At 41.2% G+C, this 24,650-nt stretch overlaps 1 protein-coding gene across 2 annotated transcripts in view; it reads left to right on the forward strand.

The window, feature by feature from the left end:
* The window catches only part of stard9 (StAR-related lipid transfer (START) domain containing 9), a 45,258-nt gene that overhangs the window by 2,003 nt on the left and 18,605 nt on the right, over window positions 1–24,650 (forward strand). The window contains exons 2-14 of one of the 2 annotated variants that reach the window (XM_067613263.1): window positions 1,841–1,910; window positions 4,810–4,926; window positions 15,984–16,100; window positions 16,377–16,409; window positions 16,498–16,559; window positions 17,501–17,613; window positions 19,611–19,753; window positions 19,922–19,989; window positions 20,185–20,282; window positions 20,430–20,648; window positions 23,630–23,727; window positions 23,817–23,894; window positions 24,153–24,230. In XM_067613263.1, the coding sequence (XP_067469364.1) occupies window positions 1,841–1,910; window positions 4,810–4,926; window positions 15,984–16,100; window positions 16,377–16,409; window positions 16,498–16,559; window positions 17,501–17,613; window positions 19,611–19,753; window positions 19,922–19,989; window positions 20,185–20,282; window positions 20,430–20,648; window positions 23,630–23,727; window positions 23,817–23,894; window positions 24,153–24,230 (1,294 nt within the window). The remainder of the gene's footprint in view (window positions 1–1,840; window positions 1,911–4,809; window positions 4,927–15,983; window positions 16,101–16,376; window positions 16,410–16,497; window positions 16,560–17,500; window positions 17,614–19,610; window positions 19,754–19,921; window positions 19,990–20,184; window positions 20,283–20,429; window positions 20,649–23,629; window positions 23,728–23,816; window positions 23,895–24,152; window positions 24,231–24,650) is intronic. The other variant, XM_067613264.1, reaches the window with a different exon arrangement.

Consider the following 24,650-nt stretch of genomic DNA (forward strand, 5'->3'; position numbering starts at 1 on the left):
TAATTGAAGGATGTATTTAATGTGATTTACCTACATATTTGAATAAATGCCTGCTGTGTAACACAGATAACATTAACACCAGCATGGTTAGCTGCATTCCTCATTCGCCTGGGCACAGAAATGTGTTGTGTCTCTTTGTTTTAGTAAACCATTAGGATTCAGTGGGACCCCCCTGAGAATGCAGGCAGCCTCTCACATGTGCAAGAAACATGTCAGCCGAATTGTGAAATTGCTCTTTTTAGGTTTGTATCAAAACACGTTAAGAGGTTTACTATTTTCCACCCCCGACCTCCTCTCCTTCATGCTGGTTAGAGAGAGACTGAGTGTGGTGGTTTTGGGTTGGGCCACCACTGGGGTTGGCAAAATGAGTCCCGCGTGGTGAGGCACAGGGAGAACTGACGATTACAACAGCCTCCTCTTCTGCCCCTAACCCACCACAGAGCCTGAGCGTTTGCACTACAGGCAGCAGTCACCATCATTATCGCTCCTGGAGATTGAAATCCTCTCGGCTCTGTGTTGTGATTGCCTCCAGTTTCGCATGTGTTGCATCAGATGCGCTTGGTCCAGCTGCTGAAGCACACACAGCTGAGCTGACCTTGTTATATGATCTTATACACACACACAACTCTTGTGCGTACTCCCAGCTTTGTGGAAACAACCCAAGCTGCCTCATCAGAGGATGTCTCTGGAGAGTACGATGGTCTGTTTTCATTTGAATCTGAAACTGTCCAGTGGTACTTGCAACTCTTGTGTGGCAATTTCATGGATCACATGCACACACTAATGCTCATACAAAGATTCATTGTTGTAACTGTCATGTGATGGCCTCAAGTCAAGTAGAACTAGCCTTAATTTATCTGGACACCCTCTCAACTATAACTGCATCAACTAAAAGGGGATTTTAAACCTATTTCAATCTGTTTGTAGAGTCTTAAATCCAAAGTGAAGCCTTTGTTAAATCTCTGCAGGTCCTGAATGTAAGTGCAGGATTGTGGGTATTGCGCATAATTTAATTGATTCCCGCAAATCTAGCACTTATAATGCAGGAAATGCCTGCACGCATTTGCAGCGATGTCTAATAATGTTCAGCCAACATTTGCACCGGTGCTGAATGTGGGATGACTGGCTGGAAGTGCTGCATCAGATGGCCCGAGCGCTCTCTCTCCCTCCCTCTACAAGGCTACGAGCCCCCTCTGCTGTTGCAGCATCTCTCGCTAGTTTATACAGACAGGTTTCAATGATATGGACTTGAAGGTGTTTAAACATAGACCGCTGGCTAAAACGTAAAGCTACATCATCTGAAGTGGAACCCGCTCAGAATAAATTCAAATGAACGGGGAGTTGTTATTAAGTGTAAAGAGAGTGAAAGAAAGAGGAGGAGACCGAGTACAAGGAAATGATAGAGCATGCAGACAAGAGAGAAGAGGGAGCCACCAGAAGAAAGACTAAGGGCATTGATGCAGCTCAAAGAGATGACTGCTAAGAGAGGAGACGGAGAAAAAAAAGAACAAATCACAGCAATGTATAGAGTTCAGAGGATCCATTGAGTTGGAGGAGAGAAACAAAATGCAATCTGATGTAAGCATAGGACAAGTAAGACCTGTAATTGAGCTCACAAGTGACAAATGAATTTCAGGCCCTGCTCTGTGCAGTACGCATTTGCAATGGAAATCACTGATCCGTACTGATAACTTCCGTTAGATCGCCTCTTCTGTAGTGGAAGCATGTTTTCACTGATCTGATCCCTCTCTTCTCATCAACGTTTATCACATTTCCTTACACTTCCAAATATGGATGTTTACTGAGTTGACTGAAGCAACTGTTCTCTTCTTTTCCACAGGGAGAGTGCGGACAGAGGAAGGGTAGCAGTTCAAGTGGAGGATAAATTTGTGAGGATCCAAAATGTAAAGGTGAGTATTTTTTGGGGGGACAAGTTTTTCAACTGCTTTACAGTTGATGTCAAATATTGAGAGTATTTTTGTGTGTCTTTTGTTGCGTAGAAGGGTGTCTATCACAGCAACAGGATGTTTACAGCTTCGCAACGGCCTCTTCCTGCTTGATGTCACTATTGTTTATTATATGATGGGCTCATACACACATGGACTTAGAGACCCCTCCTGTCAAAACACATGCAGTCTGACACTCTGCACACCAATTCAAACAGCAACTGCCAAATTCTTCAGACACTCTTAAGAGACTGACTTACTCTAAATCATTTATGGATGGAAATTTGAGCCTCCAAAGGAATAAAAAGTTTAAAAACAATATAATACTACACACAGTAGATTTGATATTGAATTAGGTAAAGAGGGAACCTGGCTTCTGGCCTCATTGGTAACAGTCTCATTTGTAAGACAAGAAGAATTTGCTGTTGTTTTATACTGTTCTGGTTCTGGAAATAATGATTATGTGAGCTACATAGTCTTGTAAGCTGATACTTTCTGTAAGTTATGAACTTGCTGTGTCAGATGGCAGGGTAGACTTGTCTGATTGGTTTAGCTCCATTGCCAGCAGACAGTCTGGTGCTGTGACTATGTCTCATACTATATTTTTCATTAACGGAATATTTGTGTTAGCTGGAGATGGATAATGGAGATGATAAAACTTTCTGAGCATTGAGAGAGAGAGAGAGATAAACTGTAATGTCCCAAAGGAAAATTGTCTTGGGCAAAAGCGCTATGCAGAGCTGCAATCAAGCAATACATGACAATATAATACATGGAAGAAAAACATACCTCATCGACGGGAATGCAGTAGTACACAATGCAAAAAAGTGCTGCACCCAACTGCAATCTCATACCTCAGAATGTCCATCTCCAATGTTTACAAATGACTCAGACATACAAAAAGATAAAAGAAATTCAGCCTGGAATCAATTTCAAAACTCACATTTGGCTCCAACTTTGTCACACATATATGAAGAACTCTCTCTTGTTTACATTCGGACTACATGCAGACAGAGAGAGAAGTTGGGTGGGGGAGGAGAGAATCTGTTACAAATGATGTGACCGGGACAAACCACATATGGCCTCCCTCTGCAATGGAAAAGGATCAAGACTCCGAGGCTCTTGCGGGTCTCATGGGAATAATTATTTATGGAAAGTGGGACAGTTTTGAGGATGTGAGACTGAGAGAAAAATGGTGGATTTTAAAAGACAGCAAACATAAGGCTCATAAACAGCAACTAATACAAGCTATAAAGACCTACTAAACTAAATTAAAAGCGTGAAACAAGAAAAATATACAGGGCAATCTTTCAAAAACAAGCCAAGTTAGGTCTCCATATCTTGACTAGTTGTAAACACCATTCTCTCATGGTTGAAGCTCTGGTGGCTAAGAGAGTTGCCTGTGGCCGGTGTTGCTTTTTGCTAATCCCGCACACTACAAAGCCATTGTCTAATTTCATCACAATGCTGAGGGGTCAAACAATCATGCTTTCAGGCAAGCCAATTGCCGTACACAAATTGATAAGCAGAGCTTAGTTTTGCCTAATGCTGCAGTTAGAGAAAGGAAAGGTCATTTATGTAGATAATTGTTTTGAGTCATCATTTAATTGATATTGAAGCATAAAAGTATAAAAGAAAAGGACCATTTTCCAGGCAGTTCTCTTGAATCCTTATTGGCTCCAAATGTGCAATTTTTGCAACTTATCATGCACTCACCAGATGAAAAAATGATACCCTGATGTTGCCTCAACTTGTCCACTGCAGTGGAGTTTGATAGCTAAACGAAATCAGATGTGCACAACGTTAATGGTAAATGTCCTCAGAATGAAAGCACAACAGCTTAACGCTCAAAATTGACAGCAGTGTTCAAGAAAAGCTAGGTGACCTTGACAATTATAATGTCATGGTGTACAGAAACCTCTAAAACAAATGGTGGGTGGTGTGCAAGGAACATCATCTTGGGTGTTTACCAATTTTTATGCAGCTCATACAGGCTTAAAGTTCAAGTAGTTTCACCCGACTAAAACAGCCAGATTAGTACATAAAATTGTAACTGTAATGCATGATATTACAACTTCAATCCCCAGCTGTATCCACAATCATAGAGGGAGACATCAGTGTGCCAGCCTCCACCAGACCATGATTCAATGCAGTGAAAATAACATGTTGTGTTTTGCCACAATCATACGCACGCGCCACTGCACACAATCTTGTTGTCTACTAGGCTAAGCATTATTTAGTCTTCCGCAAATAGACGGAGAGAGGTTTAGATGAAGTGGGTACCATTTATCACAAAAAGCTCCTGAAATACAACCAAACATCACTGAACAGAGATGGCTCTCAAGGTTGAAGAGATGTTTAGATGCCATTAAATTTTTTATTTTTTTTTAACAGTGCGACTGTTGTGTTTAGGCAAATCCAAATGCTGCTGTGCTGTCTTTCCTCGGTTCAGCATTCACTCACAGTAAGCAGAAAGGCGTTCAGTGTTAATGCACTGAAGCAAATAGGACTGGATAAGGAGTGAATGGAGTGCTAATGAATGGAAACTGCTTGCTGGCAATTCCACACCAAAGCACTCCCATAAACAAAAGCTATAGTACCTGGCTTTTATCACTGGGAATTTTTGTTTGTGTAGGTTAGATTTATTTTTCCTTCACTTCTCAGGTTATTAAATGCATATACATATTGTCCCTGTACAGTGTGTGTGTGTGTGTGTGTGTGTTATGCAGTTTAGTACAGTAAAACAAATTCTTTCTTACTTATTTTTGCTTGGTAAATTAATCACTGATCTTGCAATGTATCATAAACAAATGAATAAGTGCAAAATTAAATCCTATGTTACTCCTCTGTTTCTTCTCCAAAGCTGGATGGACGTATGGACAGTGTTGTGGACTCCAGGGAGAAGCTTCTGGAGTTTTGTTTTGACTACTGCTACTGGTCGGTGGACCCTGCAGACCCTCACTATGCTTCGCAGGAGGAGGTAATGACCTGACTCCTCGACTTTGTTTATGTGAACTGGAATATCCAGCTATTAACCTTACTCAACTGTAAACAAGACAGTATTCCGATGATAGGTCTTAAACATGGGTAGATCCCCCTTTTATGCTACAAATCATACTCCAAATAATAGCTGAAAAGCCCTCCACAGTATGTTACAACATCAGAGTTTACATCCAGCATTCAGCCTCAAACCCTGTATCTTTCAAAGCGCTGCTGTGGTTCAAACGTGTGGCTATCTTGGTGGAAAAGCAAAATAAACAGTTCTTTTGACAGATTTTTATCACAGATATACATGAGAGTAGATTCAGATAGTAGAGCCAGCACAAACAGATGGTTCTCCTGGAATGATAAATCATCATATTTGGATTACACTGAACAGAAAGTTTTGTTTACATGGCAGTTTCTTACACTTGAGTGATGTCTCAATTGGATTAGTCAGTGTTAGCCTTTTATGTCCTTTTGTAATAGATGAAAATATGACATATTTGTGTGGAGCTACCTAAGATTTTTCGTGTTTTGATGCCATGTTTCATGCCCTCGTCGTGGGTGGGGATTATATGCGTGCCAATCCGGACGCCTGCCACAAGTTGACACCGGGCAAACACAACTACTGTACCAAGAAAAGAGCCCAGAGGAAACGCTGTCCTTGTAGACAAACCGCAACAAGCGGGGCGTGTGTTGTGTTGTATGTTTTTACACAGATGGCCACTCTGGGGATACAATATCAGCTCCATCTGTTACCCAGAAGTCTCTTTGCTTCAAACATGGCATAGCTAGAGTCAGCTTGCTTTTCATGTCACGGCTGCGATTGGGTGATTAGATATCTTTGTGTTGCTGTGATTGGAGGGTGTTGCTGGAACCTGAGAAGAGCTTGACATCAAGAGGAAGTGGTGCCTGATTCCATTACAGGAAATCTGCCCTAAACCTATTCATTTAGAGTTATTATTTTAGATAAATATAACTCGCACTTGTTATTAATTTGTATCCCAATTAAGCTTTCATTGTTGAACACAATAACTGCACCCTTGATCTTACAGTGAGTCCACTTTTTCTATCCTTTGTCCAGGGGTTTCCCTCCTCTGCCTCTCTTTCACTGCCTGTCTCTCCTCTTGTCAGAGCTGCCTTTGTATGTGTTTAAGAAAGACGGGGCTGTGATGACGGCCTACACACTGCACAGAGCAACAGACAACACAGCACTTTCCTCTCTCCTCTTTTTTTTTTTTTTTTCTGGCTGCCTCAGTCCTCAGCAGAATTGTGTCCAGTCACAGTGGCCTGGTTGCCTCAAGACATTCCTCTGTTGACCCAGGGTGGGCGAAAGGACATCAGTGAAGGACTGATCCGCTGTATTTTAAATCTGACCTCTTTTCCAGCGCTACAATCTATTAACAAAGAATCTGCTAGATGACCACGTCAGCCGTTCATTTATCACATATCAATTGAAAATATTTGAATGAAGCCTTTATCTGGTGGATCTTTCTCTGGTGGATAAAAAACGTTGCAGTGCAGGAAGCCAGATTAATGGAGCACAGTGGCAGGTGAACTCAATAATTTAAGAGCCACTCTAACTATTTTACCAGACAAATTGCTTTTGAGAACAATAAAGAGTCTGTCTGAGTGGCTGTTTGAAAAGGCAGATTTATTATACACAACCGAAATTTTTGCAACAGTGTTGGAACTTACTGTTCATTTCCCACACTGTTGCATCGCCTCATTTCACTTAGTGGAAGTACATTATGGAAATTTCTCTAAAGCAAGGTTATGGATTTAGTTTCTCTTATCTGGTATCTAACCGCATCTATTTTAAGCAGTCTCCAGCTTAATGAGTTAATGCTGATGTTGATGCTTTCTCATGGTTTCTATTCTCAGAATATATTTAACATGCTTTACTTTTTCAGAGCAAGAAGAGGGACTTGCTCTGAATTCTTCTTACTCTGTAGTCCCCATGAGACAATCTGAGCCTGTTGGTGAATGAGAGAAGGGGAAACTGGATCTTAACTCCTGCTTTTCCAGTCCAATGCCATCCCACCACACCCAGTGCCCTTTGACTGTATATAAATATGGACGACGCGTCTCCACTTCCTACCGCTATGCAAAAATGAAGCCAAAACATCTCCTTTCCAGGAGCTGCCATCTTGCTTGGGTCATTTGGAGCCTGCGCAGTAGAGTCGGGTGGCAGGATGAGGGCCTGCGGGACACACCCCCTCAGCTGTCCCGCCATCTGACGGAGGTTTGAGAACGGCTGTCACAGCTGTCGATCATGAAGCCACACCTCCTTTTTATATCATCAAATAACTAATTGAAAATAAACTTATCAGAAAAATGAGCATTTGGACAAACATCAGCGTGATAAGAACGACCTAAAACGACAGAAACCATCTTTGGGGAAAAATGTATTTGACATGTACTTTAATTTTTTTTAGTTTGGCTCATGTCCCATCCACTAACATAGAGGGCGTGGGGTTTAAGACCACCAGGGGCCCATCGAGATGTTTTGGCTTCACTTTTGGGGCGCTGTCACGACGTCCATCTTTATACACAGTCAATGCCAGAGTCCCTCAGAGACTAGCCTGTACCTCCCTCCCCACTCCTGCTCTGCACTGTCTACATGTTCATGCATCACTGATAGTTGACACCAGATACTTGTGGTGGTTTCCTTCTTCAGAAACTGTTACAGCAGAGAGAGAAGACAAAAATCTGGTAACTATATGTTGGGGTGTAGATGTAGTTGCATTCTGATCGCCGAGGGCTCCCCACATGGAAAGACTAGTTGTATCTTTGGGTGAAAAAAGTTTCTAGAAGAAGGTTGAGCAGAAAGGAAGGGCTCTACCAGGTGGAAAGAGGTAGTATTTTGGAAGAGAACCATAATCCATAATAGGAGCCAGCTGTTGAGTTAATGCAGGAGAGAGCTGCGACTATTTGTCTGAAGGCTGTGACTGTGATTTGGGTCTAGATGTTGAGCTAATAAATAGCATCCCAGCATATTTATTGTTTTTGACACTTAGAAACACAGGAAAGTGAAAGAGAAGCACAAGATTATGAGTTTAAATGGAGAGACGGCAAGAGAAACTAATTAGTGATGAAGAGAAAGTGGGAATGTGAATTCCACGGGTGGAGTAGGAGGAGGAGGAGGGGAAATGGGCAGGGGGTCCACTTTGCCTCTACGGCCCCCAGCTCTCGCCTGCCAAACTCACAGCTGCCTCACTAAGTACTTTTTCGCAGTTAAATATCAGTGTAAAGACGTCACTGCTGAGATTTCGGCTGGGTGCACAATGCTGTTTTTTATTGCCAAATGGAGTCTGCATGCTGGGGTTTTTCCTCTCCCCCCTCTGTTTTCTCCTCCTTCTCTTCTGTCTCTCTGTCGATGGCAGAGCGTGATCAGATTATGCTCGCAGTTTCTAGGTCTGTATGTCAGTGGCGCTGCAGACGGGGGGGGAAGAATCGTTTCTCTGTGTATAGGAAGAATCCTCCACACACACGTGACCATTTACTCCCCCCTAACACATGGCTGGACCCAGAGCCAAAAGTCCAGTCTAGCCTGGTTCGAATTAACTACAAACAGGACACCAAATAAGCCCCATGCTGTCTACAAAGAAATATGATATCTAGGCCATGTGGATACGGAAAAGCACCTGTGATTTATGTATGAACTTACTGCTTTCTATCAGTGAAGACAGAGGACGAGAGGAATTGTTTCAACAGTGTTTGTTAGATAGACGCACATTATGAAAAGTAGCAGAGCTTGCACACCATTATCCTAATTGCACATTTTTAATTGGCAATGTGGATGCCAAAGTTGAATCATTAGTTAACTGAATGGCAAACATCCAACTCAGGCAGAAGCTTTGCTACCTGAGATACATTTGATAAGGTAGAGATATGGTGTGTTATTGGATTTATGGTACTTTACTCCTTATATTAGAAAAATTGTAATACGGTCAGTTGTGCTGCAGTATTTATTGCCTGGTTGTATGTCATAAGCAAATGATTTAAACATTTTTCTATTGCATCATTGCAGAATATACTTCCACAATAACTTGCAAATGGATTTTATTATACAGCATGTAATACAACACAGGTGTTGCCCATGACTTATATCTCTAATTCTGCCATGAGATGACTATAAGTGATTTAACTCGGGGTCAAAAAATTTTCTTTTTCTGGCACACCTCTCCTGTTTTCATGGATGGATAACCACACAAGACTATAAAGGGTCCAAGAGCCTTTGTTTGAACTTATAAACCTTTCACTTTGGAAATTTGAAAGGCTCAGTTAAAAATAAGAATGCTCTGATCACTTTTTTGTGGCTTTTTTTATAGGTCTCTGTGCTCAGGGGTCTGTTGTCTCAATCCGTTCATGTCTGTCACTGTCAATTTGATGCATAATCAGATGCAGATAAAACATTTCAGCCGGGTAGTGAAATCTTCTCGCATGGGAAAGACAAGCAACAGAAAATAGGTTATAATAAATGCAGTCAGACAGGTCAAAAAGTCGACTAAATTCTTGTGTAGTCACATGGTACTATCATCACAATGTCAAAACATGTTTATCACACATGATCTCATGTTTTCTCTGTATCATTCAACGACGGGTCTTCTCATATCCGAAGACCTGAATCTCATCAATCACCCTAGAGTTATAGCGAAGTTCATGTCAAACTGTATCCATCATAAAGCATGTCCCGCTGCAGTAGTGTTTGTATTGAACCCATTCGATCCCCAGTGAAGGAAACTACTGTACCACTGTACAATATGGATAAAACACAAGGCTCCCATCAGTCTGAAGGCTGGGGAAGTCATTTCCAACCTACCATGAAGAGTGTGGCATGCAGCTCCACTCCGCAGTGTTGTGCTTTGACCCCTTTAAACACAGATTGGGGGGGAGGAGCAGCAAATTCCCAAACTCTCTCCAGATACGGCTTTATTTATTTATTTTAAGTCTAGCCCTTGCCCTAGTGTCAGCTGCAACAAGAGTGTACGCTGAAAATGGAAAGCACTGCCCCTTTGCTTTCTTTTTTTTTTTAACTTTCCTGTCCACTGCCTCTCTTTTTTCCCCACTGTCCTTCTTTCCCATGTGTCGGCAAACCCAAGTAATGAAGAGCAGCCAATCTGTTTGGCCTGCACAGCTCTGTCTCTCCCTCCTCCCAGCCTCTCTACCCTTCCATGCTAATTTGACCTACAAATTCTGTCCAAGTGTGACAAACGAGAGTGTTGTTGAACTTCGGCCAAACAGCTTCCTCTCTGTCTCTTCTCTGCTGTGTGTGTGTGTGATTCTGTCTCCCCGTCTCTGTCCTCCCTCCCTCACCGTTATCCTCTTCACTTTTCTCTCTCTCTCTCTCTCTATTCGAATCAGCTTCCTTGCACGAAGCCAGGACAAAGATCTCCAGTGACATTTTCTTTCCTGTGTGTAAACAAAAGCATTTAGCTTTTTGCTCAGGGCCCAGCTGTTGTGTTTTCGTAACCCAGTTGGAAAGCGTGGGACGGAAACCGAGTGACCCTCGCGTCTTCTGCAGCTGTCCACTCCTAGACGTGGAGAATAAGTGAGGGGAAACGCGTAGATAGGAGTTATGTTTTTTTGGATAAATAGTTGTAAGCATCTCTTTTTGCACTTTCTTTTTTCGTTTGCAGTCTTGTGTCTTTGCATTGAGCTCAGAGACGTCCTTCCAGTGAGAGCGGTTGCGAAGGGAAAATTAATCTCCGTGCCGCTGGTTGCGTCAAACCTGGCAAAGGCAATGAGAAATTGAAGTTTTTAAATGTGGTGAAGTGCTTCTCTTCGCCTGGCTGGCCTTCTGCCATCACCCCTGACGACATCTTACTCACATTTACACACATACACACACACACACACACTCCACATAAATGCTTCTCCAGGATTTAGTGTAGAGCAGGCCACATAAAACTATACCAGCAATTGGCGTTTTCCACAGCCAGTGATTACAGGACTTGACTCATTAGAGGCATTACAAAATTACTTTTTCACTCTTGTCAGCCTGTCTATATCTGTGTTTCTCTTTTTGATTGCCACTCTTTCTAAGCATTTTTCCCTCCCTTTTTCTTTTTTTTTCATTCCCTCCCCTCCACTTTCTATGTGTTACCACGCCACAAACCAGTCTAGGGAAAAAAAAAGTGTTTCCCATGTTTCAAAACAAACCCGAAACATAGTATTTATCAGGGTCCAGATCTCTGGCTTGAAACCCAGCTGGTTCCTTGTTTTTCCTCAGAGAGGTCTGGTCCAACTTATGTTAGACACACGCATGACACTTCAGCTTTATTCCTGAGATCTGTTGCCAGAGTAGGATTTTACTAGATAGCATCTCTCTCTGCGTCACCACTCGGTTTGAAAACGGTTTGTCATGCATGTCATGTGGCTGTATTGATTTAAGGCTGTGTGCTTTCTCAGTCTCCTGACATCGCTTTGCTTAAAAGTTTGATCTTAACATGAGCCTGGCCAAGTATTCTATTTGGAGATAGTGGTGTAATAGTCAAGATTGCTGTGCAGCAAAATATCTCCTCTGCATCTCCGCATGGCTGGATGATAAAATTCAAAACAATACCATAACCTGTGATCACCTATTAAAATGACCCATTCTTGGAAGACTGCTTCTCTCAAAAGGGTACAATTTCTACCTTATTATACATTTAGTGTAGAGGAGAGAGGCAGTATAGATGAGAGTGAATGACCCGTGCCAAAGTCTATTTGGGTTTTAACCTTCAAAATCATTTATGTCATGCATCCTATCTAAAGCAAACCCTCCTATTCTTCTTTTTCATTTTACTAGATCTTGATCATTTTTCCACCATCCCAAACCCTTGTTTTCCTCTTCCTTCCTTACTCTCTTGTTTTGACCTGATGAACCTGACCTACATTTCCTTGCATAAGAATGAAATCTATATTCTGCTTTTCCTCTTTCATTGTTGGATTGTTTGTACATTTTTTTTTCTCGAAAAGGGGGAAGCAAACTCTTGAGTCTTTTGTCTTTGTTTTGGATGCTGCTTCCTCTTATTTGCTTTCTGGTCAGAAAAACACATGTGCACAGACACACACACACGCACGTGCAGCAGCCTTCCTGTTAATGGAGGTGTTCAGTCTGTCCCCGGAGTGTTTTCGAGGCGACCGACCAGCCTACACGCTTGTTTTGGCTCTCGCCTTGTCACTTTAACTCCAGGCTGTTTTTGTCCTGCTTCATTTGATTCTGGAGTCCATTTCTATCCCCACAATGCAACTTGTCTCTTACCTCACCTGCTTTGTTCACCTAAAAATACCTCCCAATGCTGCAGGGTGCTGCAAACTGTGAAAGTAGGTTGCGAGAGAGGGCCATTGTGTCCATTTAAGCAACCAGAGTACAATGGCACAAATTATAATCTACTGATTTAATTTGATGTGACAGTGATGACCAACAACCGGATTGTTTATTATGTTGCCCAACATGGCCCGTCTAGACAAACACAAGGTTGTAATTCTCTCAAGAGGTTGCAATAAGTTTATGCTTTTCCTTGCGGTTTTGTTCAGAGGTCATTTAAAGTGTTTTTCCCAGATATTTAATGAAAAGAAACAGGAGAAAGTAATAGAAAGAGAGTCAACAATAGCAATAGTGCACAGAGAGAAGGAGATAAGTCAAGTTCAGAGAAGGAGCGGACAGTTGAAGTGAAGTTCCTGCTCTTTGTATTAAGCCTGGAGGGACCCTCAGTCTTGTTGTAGCCCCCATAGAGTGAATTTAAGAGGGTCAACTTTAACAAGGGCTGTATTGAAGCTCTCTGTTTGAGGGAGGAGAGGGTGTCTGTGTCTGTTTTTTGAATAGTAGGATGAAGACAAGACAAGGGTGGTGCTGCTTTTTGTCTTGGTGTTTAAGCTTCCATTCAGCCAAGAGGCAGGGGGCAACAGTTGGTGGTCTGGACTCCAGTGGGCTGCACACTTTGAGATTTTTACTTGTGGTGTACTTTATTGAGCAACAGTTACATAAGGAGCTCACATTTTCAATTTATTTCTCGATATAAAATGGAATATTAGATTCTACTTTGGTTTTACACTATCAATTAGGTGCAGTGTATTGTACACAACTGTATACGACTTAAATGTCTGTCACAAATGATACTTTATCAAGGTCCCTGAAAAGGTTTAAAAAACACAAGTTACTTAGAGCCTTAACTTACATGGATTTAAATACATTTCCATGCATAGGAATAATGATGTGTTAGATGTTACCAGTCTAGTGCCTGTTGGGTGATTTATAAGGTCATCGAGTAAGACGGCCGTTGTTGCAGCACTTTTACTAGTTACACGTGGCTGTTGCCCGCACATGGTTGGCTAGGCTACAGAGTAATACTTTCAAAGGAAAATGGTGTTTGTAGGGTTCAGGGTTGCAGCTAATGATTATTTTCTTTATCAATTTGTATATTTCTTTTTTTGATAAGTCAGAAAACCTCTCCAGAGTTTCCAGAGTCCAAATCACATCTTCATGATTGCTTGTTTTATCAATAACAGTCCAGAAGACAAAGAATTTCTATTTGCAATGATTTTAAAACTGAAAAAAGCAGCAAATATTAACATGTGAGAGCCTCAAACCAGTGAATTTATCAAAATAGCTTCTTTTTAAATAGATGTATAAATGTATCTGATTGGATTTGATTACTGATTTATTAACCGACTGATCGTTTCAGCACTGGGGTTATGGAGTAATGTGAATGCAAAGATGTAACGTAATGTAATTTTATAAACTTACAGCGCTGATAAACCTTTTTCAAGCAGGTAATAAGTATTCCGCACTGGATTACATTTTAAGACTGTCCTTGAGTGTTGGTTTACTCACTGGTTTTTGCTCAATCGATCGCTCACAGTCATAGCGGTTAGAAAAGGACTCTCTGAGTGAGCTTTACTCCACAGTGTCAATGTTGAACATTTTAGTTCTCTCAGAGAAAACTCAAGGCTGTTGAATATTAACACACACATTCACACTCTCCTAAGAACAACCAGATGACCAGTGAATCCTTTCAGGGTGCTTTCACAAGGCCCAAGCCTTTCACAAGAGCTTTCAACCATGTCCAACTTAAACCTATTCCCGCCGTTTTGTAAGCCTAGAGTATACACAGGCTTAGCTCCAGGTTCTTGGTTCTCCTGACAGTGGTTGGTAGTCACACACACACTGGGAGGTATGTTGAAAGTATTCTTGTGTTTGATCCTTGGAGATCAAGGTAGCTTTGACAGCATTCCCCCTCTCTCTTCTGTGTACTTACCCACTAGTCTCCGTGGGCCTGGCCCGAACCTGGGGGCCAAGGGAGGGGACCCCTCACTGATCCCAAGGTGTGTTATGGTTCTGGGGGAGAATGTGCTGTGTCTCAGGTCTGGTCTAGATCAGGTTGCAGCCCCCTTAAGGCATGTGTTGCCTTTGGACTGAGCTCTTGGGGTTGCCAGTGAGGCCTCAGAAACTGATGAAGTTTCTTTTTGCTTATCAGTGATGAACTAAGGAAATATAACAATATAGGAGATTGAACACTTCTCCATTGCCCTACCTCAAACCAGTGACACACGCACACACAGAGCACTGTAAGCACAACTGACTTATATCATATTAATTATTAAGTGGTACATACCTACATCGCTCACCATGCACAGTGTGTTGTGCAGCAAAGTCAGATACAAGATATTTGACTTTGATAATAATACAAAGATAAATATGTGCAGTTCTATGCCTCTGAGCTGCCATGGAAAATCCTCCAAGTGATGTGTTACCACACTTGATTTGGAACAGGTTTGCTGCAACTTTTACATGAGGATTTAAATATGCTGGTTGGCTGTTTGTCAGTTCTGAAAGTGAGTTAGGTCCATATTTCTTCCCTGGTGCCAGTTTTTCCAGTCAGTTTAACTTGATTGTGACTGGTTTCTAGATGCGGTACACAGTTTGATGTTGGTGCCACTGGTGCACAAGTCCACTGTGAAGAGCCAGACAGCTTTCCTACCTATTCCAGTATATTAATCTTCTTGTGTTTCTATTCTAGTGTAGGCATGTGTCAATAGAAAAACATAATTGGCTAAAGATAATATCTTTATCATCATACTTTAGTGTTATACTCTTCACGTAACTTCAATTTGCATTATGGAAAACTTATTTGATATGTTATCATGAGACTGAGTCATAAGTTGCTGGATATTATTGATACAGAAAAGATGGTTATTGGAGACATCTATTTTTCATGTTACTTCTATCTTAGTGTGCACATACCGTATAGAAAATGTTCTTTAACATAATGTTTAAATGATATTTATAGAGAACACACTGAATATTTATGTAGATTGTTATTCCTTTGATATTGATATTGTAGATATTAGATATTACGGCAACACTACTTCACAACAACAGCCTCTACCAAAGATGATTTGTTGAATTACTGCAAACATAAAGGATGAATAAATACACACATTTCATGCATCATCCAGCTTTTTTTTTTTTTAACCAGTTTAACCTATAAAAATAAGTGGTTGTGATTTGGCCTCATGCTAATAATCCCCAGGCTCTGGCTCTCAGATGCAGAGAGAAGGAAAACAAGAGGCCTCAGCTGATTGATTTTGAGTGGGACTCTCCCGGATCCACCGTCTCACCACTACGCTTTTAGTCGAGGTTTATTTTCCTGACCCAGTCATTTTTGAAAGTCTTTGTACTTTTCACATTTGTTTTTCTCACATACACACACACACACTTTCTGCAAGGTTGTTTATCCAGAGTATTAGCTGACCTCCCTGCTCCTTACCCAAACACCTCAGCAGGAAGCAACATTACCTCCCCACCAATGGCTCGGCGCCACAGCATTGTGATCCTGAAACCTTGGTGTAAATCTAGACTCTTGCGATTCAGATCAAGGACATTGGCTTACATTGTTAACACTTTTATCAGCCCCCCGAAGCTTTCAGCTGCTTAATCATCTAGACATTTTGAAAAAATAGGGAGGTAAATTCAGGTGTCTGGCTCCATCTAATTACTTATAGATATCTCCTAGTCTGTCTTTGTTTGTGTATTTGTGATTGAGGGTGTGTGTTAATGTTTCTCAGGTGTTCCAGGACTTGGGTGTGTCGGTGCTGGCCGGAGCTTCCGAGGGCTACAACGTGTGTCTGTTTGCTTACGGCCAAACAGGATCTGGAAAGACGTACACAATGATGGGGACACCGGTGAGGAAAAAGGGTGGAGCGGGCACTGGCATCACTGCATGGCATTAGATATTGTGTGAGGGGAGATTAATTGAACTTTAAGGCCTCAGGTAATGTCACCAAACACAATAGAGGCAATGTTGCAAAAAGTACAAACTCAGACCTTGCAGGACTGCAAATAGGCAAATGTAAACACCCTGTAAGGAAAAGCAACACATTCTACATAACAGCTTTCAAATTAATGTTGCTATATCCTCAATTTGTTTTGTTTTTTTGTTTTCTTCTGTATGATGCCAGGATTCCATTGGCTTGACCCCTCGCATCTGTCAGGTACGTCAGTGGATTATAATTAATGCAGGTGGCAACATGAACAGATGTGAGAAGTGTGAAGTAAATTGCAGTTCTCCTTTCTTTACAGGGTCTCTTTAGGTCTGAAGACACTTTTCCTGATGGGCAGAACTCAAGCAGAGTAGAGATCAGGTACTGTGTCCTTGTCTGACCCTGTGTAAGTGTCTTTCGCCTTTTTAATTGGTGAGATTGAGCCATTTCCTGATGCTGAAATACAAATTACACTTATGCAGCAATTATACTGCAAAGCTGCATGCAACAAAATGCAAATTATGAACTGGATTTGATTTGGTCAACTAACTTTCGCAACATATTGCAAGTAATATTAATTTGACAGAGCAGAAATTATGCCATCTGGTTTCACCCTGCCATTTACTCTAATGGAAAAATTCTTTTTAAAATTTGAAAATTATAACCCAGTGAAATTTCCATAGTAAAGACTCTTTTCTTTCTAGGGTTATTTAGTTGGACCCACAGTCTAATATTATTTTTCTGATAAATTGTTTATTCTGTAAAATGTCAGAAAATATAGATAATGCCCAGAGTTGCCCAGAGAGAAATTTATCAGAGTCCAAGGCGACATCTTCAAATTCCTTGTTTTTTCTGACCAACAGTCCCAAACCGGACAACGTTTGTGTTACTATCCTGTGTGACAAAGAAAAGCAGCAACTCCTCACATTTATGGAGCTGAAACCAAAGAAAGGCTGTCTTGCTTATAAAGCGACTGAAACCATTAATTGATCAATATAGTGCTGATTATTTCTCCTGATCTACTAATTGGTTAATCAACCAAACGTTGCAGCTCTAGTCTAAAACGTAGACTATGTAACCATGACTACGACATGGGTCAAAACACATGGTTCACAGTCAAGGTCAACAGTACAGTCGACACCAGAAAAGAACTCTTAAACAAAGATGATATTGTGTAAAATGCAGATGATGAATTGACAAGAATAAAACAACTTACATAATGTGTAATGAGACTGTATGTAGGTCTGTGATGGTATGGATTAAATGGAAATCAAACGATCCAATCTTGACATTATATCGAGGCTGTCCCTCTGTCCCTGCAGCTTTCTGGAGATCTATAATGAGCGTGTGAGAGACCTGCTGAAAGGAGGAGAACAGAAGAAGAGAGCCTCCCTGAGAGTCAGAGAGCATCCTGAGAAAGGGCCTTATGTACAAGGTGAGTCTTCAGCTGCACCTTAACATTGCAGTGTTTTTAAAAGGAAGGACATACAGTTCTCAGGGGCTAAACTCAGTTTTTCAATTTGAAAGGCACCTTTTTTGTGAGAACTGGTTACGCGGGATGACATTGGAACCAAGTGATTGTTTTTATTTACTGTATTTGTTTAAAAATATAGCAATGATAAAGATATAAAATGGACACCTAGGGACAATCATATACAGATGCATATATACATGTGCATCTGTATGTGATTACACATGTGCATAAGGCTGTGCGGGAGAAGTAGGAAGGAACAAATTACGTGAACCACAATGTAAATGTGGTGTTCAAATATGACAATTCCAAGTGTAATTGCACAAATTGTCAAACTCAATAACCAACTGATTTCTGTTTTTTGCCCTTTTCTACCTGTCTTACAAAATAAATATTATATGGAGGACTAGAGGCTCCAAATTCTCATTGCGTACGTATGTACGTTCTGTAAAAAACATTATTTTAAATAATCTTGCAACAACCTTATGTCGCAGACTTTGCATGTTTAACTGTCATATTGTTAAGATTAGGTACTTTAGCAGAAATTAGCTCTATTAAGTGTCCAATCTCCATTTCTAACACTTGAGAATAGTTTGCAGTGGTTCATGATGTAAATGAATCTGTCTCAAACACTTGGTGTTGAGAGAGCAAAGACGAGAGCGGATACCACAGGTTAAATATTTCTCTAAGCCGTCATACACACTCAGACACATAATTAGGTGGAATTATGGACTTGTAACATGGTCTGTAGTATTTTGAGTAATGCTGTCTTGTAAGTTTATTTTGTAAGTCACTTTGGTATGTGGTCAGTGGTAGAATTTTGTTCTCTTTTGATCAGCTCCAAAATTGTCTTTTCTGGCCCTCATCCAGTCCCCTCTTTTAGCTTGTCTTACTTTTTTCTCTTTTTTTTTTTTTCTTTTTCCTACTGTCCTTACAGCCTTTCCTCCTCTCTTTCTTTCCCTCTCATCCGCCTGTGTCTCTATGTTTAAAGCCACACATCCACTCATTGTCTGTATCAAGAGAAATCCCAGTTGACCAGAGGAAGTGAAGTCATATCCTTGTGGTTCCAAGGAGAACACTTCACCATACACACAGCACATTTTGAACCTCCAGAGTTGTACTTCTCCATCAATACTTGTCTATCTAACAGTGTTTTACTGTCACTCTTATTCTTTTGGAATAATTCAAATATCTGTACTCACTGACCAAATTAAAACATGGAATAAATAACCACTCGTTAAAGCACCACAAGGCTCTGTGGTAATCTGTGTGCACACATGTTTAACAGCTACTTATGCTGATGTGATTCATGCCTGGAAGTAAAACATTGCGACAGATTTTTTTTTGTTAGTAAATGCTGTTGGAAAGTATTACACATCAAACATGAGCATGCACTGATGAGACATGTTTCCCATTTGTGTCATTTCCATCTCTCTGATCGTTAAACTACTTTGCGAAAACGTCTTTTTCTTATTTGCTGAAGTTTTATCGGTTTCAGTGTCACTGACAGTTTTATGGATTTTTTTTTTCTTCGCAGAGCTGTCTCTACAAAATATTTACAAAATGTGTTTAATAGTGTATATCTCATTTAATTTTGCCCAATGTATCAGTGTAGCTTTATTCTTATAGCAGCCACACAAAATCTTAACCTTAAAATGCAAGTCTATATCCTTTATCTTTAAACTTCATTCCTTTTTAATGTTTTTAGACGATTCTGTAACATTATATGGCTTTTTCAATTGTCCAACTTTTGCCTGATGTTCATCTTGCTTTACAACAATGTAGCTGTCCTGCTTTTACCCTTACAGAGAGTTTCCCACAACAAGTTGCATTCATAATTCCCCATAGGGTTGATTGAGTCAATTAATAAGCCTCTATGTTTATATAAAAACATACTACTCTTTGTTTGTTTGCTCAGATTTCTCAGCATTTTGCTTCTCTGTTTATTTCTCTCTAATCAGACCTTTCGCAGCATGTGGTCTCGGACGGCAAGCAGGCCATGGACCTTTTGGAGGAAGGCATTGCCAACCGCATCACCGCAGCAACCCACAATCATGACGCCAGCAGCAGATCCCACGCCATCTTTACTATCCAGTACACACAGGTCATAAACTCTCTCAACCCTTCAATCACAGTCTACATACCATCACACTCATCTTGATCGCCCCTTGAATTCTTGCGTGCAATTAACACGATTAGGATCCATTTTCATGTGGAGCATTTATCATTATTTGCAGATTCCAGTCTGATTATTATCATCTTTTCTTCACAGGCAATACTAGAAAATAACCGTCCTTCAGAAACTGTCAGCAAGATTAACCTTGTAGACTTGGCGGGGAGGTGAGACTGTTCTTTCCCTGTGTTGTGTCTCTCTTTTTCTCAACATTTTTGAGTCCAAGTCATTGACAAAACTGCCCCCTAGTGGATCTTGACTACTGCCCTGAGATTTTCTAAATTCCTTCAGCATTGCATTATTTGCATCTTTAATCATTTCTAATGACATGAATCATATTGTGTTTGTGTTGTGTCTGACAGTGAGAGAGCGGACTACAACTACTGCAGGGATAGACTAACAGAGGGCTCCAACATTAACAAGTCGCTCGTCACTTTGGGCATCGTCATTTCTGCTCTTGGTAAGTGAGATCAAATGATGATGCGTGATTAAAAAAAATAGATTTTATGTACCTGTTTTTCATTCTACATTTCTGTAATCCTTATTCCTTTCTATCCATTTCATTCTCTGCACACATTCCTCAACCTTCTTTCCCCTGCCTCCACAGCCCAGAATTCCCAGATGTCCAGCAGCTGCCAGAGTATCAACAGCATGGCCTCTGAGGGTGATGGCAGCACGGTCGGTAGCCACAGCAGCTCCCTTTCTGGAGGAGGAGGAGGAGGAGGAGGTGGGAGGAGGCACTGCTTCATCCCCTACAGAGATTCAGTCCTGACCTGGCTGCTGAAAGACAGTCTAGGCGGCAACTCCAAGACCATTATGATTGCAAGTAAGTATCACAGCAGTTATTTTTAAAGGACCATCATGCTGGTTTTGTATTTTTTGTTTTACTATTTAAACTTCATGAGATAGATTTCTGCACACTTAGATCTATGCAGTATTCACTTTATTTTTGAGCTTTTGGCCCATCAGACCTTCATCAGAGCATACATGATTCAACCATTCAATGGTTGAATCATGTATACCTCTCAGATCTTTCCGACAAGCAAAAGCGTGACATCCTGGATGAGGGCATGGACCCGAACAAGCTGTTTGTAACTGCTGTTGCAACCATGCAAAAGCGGTGTGGAGAGAAGAAGAAAGAGGGAGAAGCCCTGCAGCTTTGCCTTCCAAGAAAGACTCAGGCTACTTCCACTCCTTGCTGGGCCTTCACTCAAACTGTGACTCAGCAGGCCAGCAACAAAGCCTTTAAGATTTCCACACGCCCAGCCCCTCAACTTCCAGCACAAAATCAGCCCAGGCCATCAAACAAGGGGCCCAGGCCGAAGAAATCCTTTCCAAGGGGGACCTCAAGCCTCAACCTCCTCCCAGGGAGCAAGGAGGAATAAGTGGGCGTAGCAACTCGCTGGTGTTCCCCTCCCCTCCGCCAGCTCCGTTCCTGAGTCTGTTCCAGAGTGTTGCCTCCATGCGGCATGCAGGGCCCGAGTTGGCGCTTACAGTTCACCGCACCCACAAAGAGGAAGAGAGACTGTTCACCAGCGGTAGCCGTCCACATGCTTCCTGTGTGTCTCACAAGCACTCTTATGTGTCCCAAAACAGATCAAAGTCATCTCCAGTGCAGCCAGGCATGTTGCCAAGGGCGCTGATGAATACAAGAAAATATGCACTGTTGAAAAACAATGTCAAAATAAAACCCTTTGCGTCATCACCAGAAAACCCACTTTCTAGGGTGACTGGCCACATAAGCGTTTTACCAGAACAGACCTTAGGTCATACATGTTCATAATGCTGACACATGCCGCCCTGCTATGTTTTGTGTGACTGGTTTACTTCAGTCGACCTAAAGGACAGGAGGCGCCTTTCCAGTGCTCAGTGCCCATAATGCTCAGCTTTCTGCAAGACTTGCTGAATAAGGGCAAAGCTTTCTCTACAGTAAAGGTTTACTTGGCTGCTATTGCAGCGTGCCATGTAGGTTTTGATAGTAAGGCTGTGGGACAACATCCCCTTGTCAGCGGATTTGAGAGGGGTGCTCGCCGTCTGCAACCATTGTCCAAACAGCTTGCTCCATCATGGGGTTTGTTAACTGTTTTGGATATGATTTCTCACCCCTCCTTTGAGCCTTTAGATCGGGATGATATAAAAGTGCTCTCATTTAAGATTGCTCTTTAGTTGGCACTGGCGTTTGCTAAGCTGGTCAGTGATATTCATGCATTTTCAGTGCACCCTGACTGTCTTCAGTTTGCCACAGGAGATGCAACGTGTGGTGCTATGGCCTAATCTGACCTTTATACTGGAGAACCCTACTTTGGTGTGTCTCCCCTTTGACCTAGCAGCCCCCCCCTCCTTTCCCGTCCTTGGAGCAGGAGTGGTTACATACATTGTGCTCAGTGTGCACATTACGCATCTACATGGACAAAACACAGGGGTTTAGGAAAACAGATCAGCTGTCATGGGCAGAGCTCTACAGAGAGTCATGAAGACGGCCCAAAACATCACAGGCACACAGCTGCCGGCAGTCGAGGACATCTACCGGGCCCGATGTCGGGGTAGGCCCTCCAACATTATCCGTGACCCATCCCACCCTGCCCACCACCTCTTCAAACTTCTCCCCTCTGGCAGGCAATACAGGACAATACATGCACACACCACAAGACTGAAAAACCGCTTTATACATACATATACCGCTCCCCCCACTGACTGAACTCCCTATCGTGCAATATGCTCATAGGCCATACTTGTTTAATTGTGCATTTGTGGCTGAATTGTATGCTGCTAACTGTTTGTTGTTTATTGGCACACCAATAGCACCTTGAGTAACTTTGAATTTGAGTACTGTTTTGTATAGTAATTTTGTATTATATATTATATTGTCCTTTATAGCAATTTCGCCTTTTTAAAAATGTTTTAATATTGTTTTCATATCTGGGAGTGCCATCCTAATTTTGTTGTGTTGTCGTCTTGCATAGCAGTACAATGACAAGACTCATGTTATCAGAGAACCGGGGTTACCTCTGTAACTTCAAGTTTTTAAAAAAATAAAATAATGACAACAACAAAATAAGGTGAATATACTAACCATAAACTAAAATTAGTTATTGCAATTATTATTTTGTATGGCGCATAGTGTGAGCACTCAAGAAAATGTAAAGGGTTACTTCAGGACATAGCAGTTACTTCATCGGTGAGCATATTTGCTTTGCTTTTCTTCCTAATGCCTGAGTGTACTGTGAAAAGCTACAACCTGAGTTGTTTTTTTAAATATAAATATTGTGAGATGTGAAAATACATAGTGTTTAGTCAAATAACATCAAATATTCATGGGTAGGACACCCAGACCCTCAACCAAATGACCCTCCATGGAAAATGCTGAAATGCAAATAAAAAGAGTATAAAAACAAATTAATGTTTTTAAAAGGTAGCTATTTGTTAAATCTGTTTTCCAGCATGTAAGATGCTCAGTAATTAAAAGGAATTTGGTGGTTTTAAAAGCAGCCAATTCTGTGGTCAAAGTTTTCCACAAGCACTGAAAAATGTTGTCTAAATGTTTTGTGTGATTATCAACTTTATCTTTGAAAGTTGGTTTTCATGTTGTTTTGAAATTAAATCAATGGCTGCCTAGTGGGCAGGGAATTCATCTAAAAAGTAATAGTGATGCTTTGGAGAATGGTTTGCAGTAATGTGAGCATGCCAGCAAAGCCACTGGTATTTTCCCATAAGGCATAACACATAAAACTGCCAGTGTTGTTTCTTGTGATGTTAGTGCTAACTGCTCTTTATATTTCTGTGTGTGTGTGTGTGTGTCTTTTTCAGCGGTCTCACCCTCCGCTAACAGCTACAACGAGACCCTGAGCACCCTTCGCTATGCTGCCCATGCCAGAAATATTGTCAACAAACCTCGGGTTAATGAGGTCAGTGGCTGTTTTATGTTTGATGGCAACATTTAACATTTGATCTAAACGTTTTCAGCAGGTTAATGTGAGCTCTGATCTCTGCGCAGGATGCTAATGTTCGGCTGATCAGGGAGCTGAGAGAGGAAATTGACAGGCTGAAGAGCATGCTGCTCAGCTTTGAAATGGTATGGCAACCTTTCATCTTCAGAGTATGACACTAACCCTCCTGGTGATACACCCTGCTGGGTTTACCCAATAGTATTCTTAGCACTGTAAGGCTTTGAATAAAAGTGATTTCTAGCAAAGGCTTAATGCAGTGATTTGTGTCTTTGTGACATTTTTAATCCACTGGGTGGTAAAGATTGTATTGCAATGTAACACGTTTGACATTTTCCTTTTGCACAGTATGTTGACTGATGATTTTTTACTCTCTTGACTGACAGCAGCGTAATCCCAGTCCATCCCTGAGTGACGAGAGGGATGGAACACTTTCTGACATCGTGCTGCAGAACGAACTAAAGGTAACACAGGGTCGACACAGATAGTTTCATCTGCCTGATTGATAGTCCTTGATATAGCAAGCCGGAGCGCTTTTATGTTTAGTTGAATATTTTTCATCAGTTTGACAGATATCTCACAAAAAAGAAATCCGGGGCATGAATGTAATAAGTTGCATCATCCTTTGACTGGCAGTTTCATCATCACATATGTTGTACGGACAAACGTGATTCAAATCGCAACTCTGGTTAAGCTCCAGTTTGGATTGTGAGGGTTTAGATGAGATCCAAACACAGAAATATTACCGTCAGTTTAAAAAAAAAAATGTTTGCCTGATATACTCTTAAAGGATCAGTTCACCCAAATGACATACATTTTTTCACCTTTTTAAGCCTTTTTTTAAAAGGTGAGAAATATATTTCATTTAAAATGTTTTAATAAAA

Source organism: Thunnus thynnus, chromosome 16, assembly GCF_963924715.1.
Source record: "Thunnus thynnus chromosome 16, fThuThy2.1, whole genome shotgun sequence".
NCBI classification, from domain to species: Eukaryota; Metazoa; Chordata; class Actinopteri; order Scombriformes; family Scombridae; genus Thunnus; species Thunnus thynnus.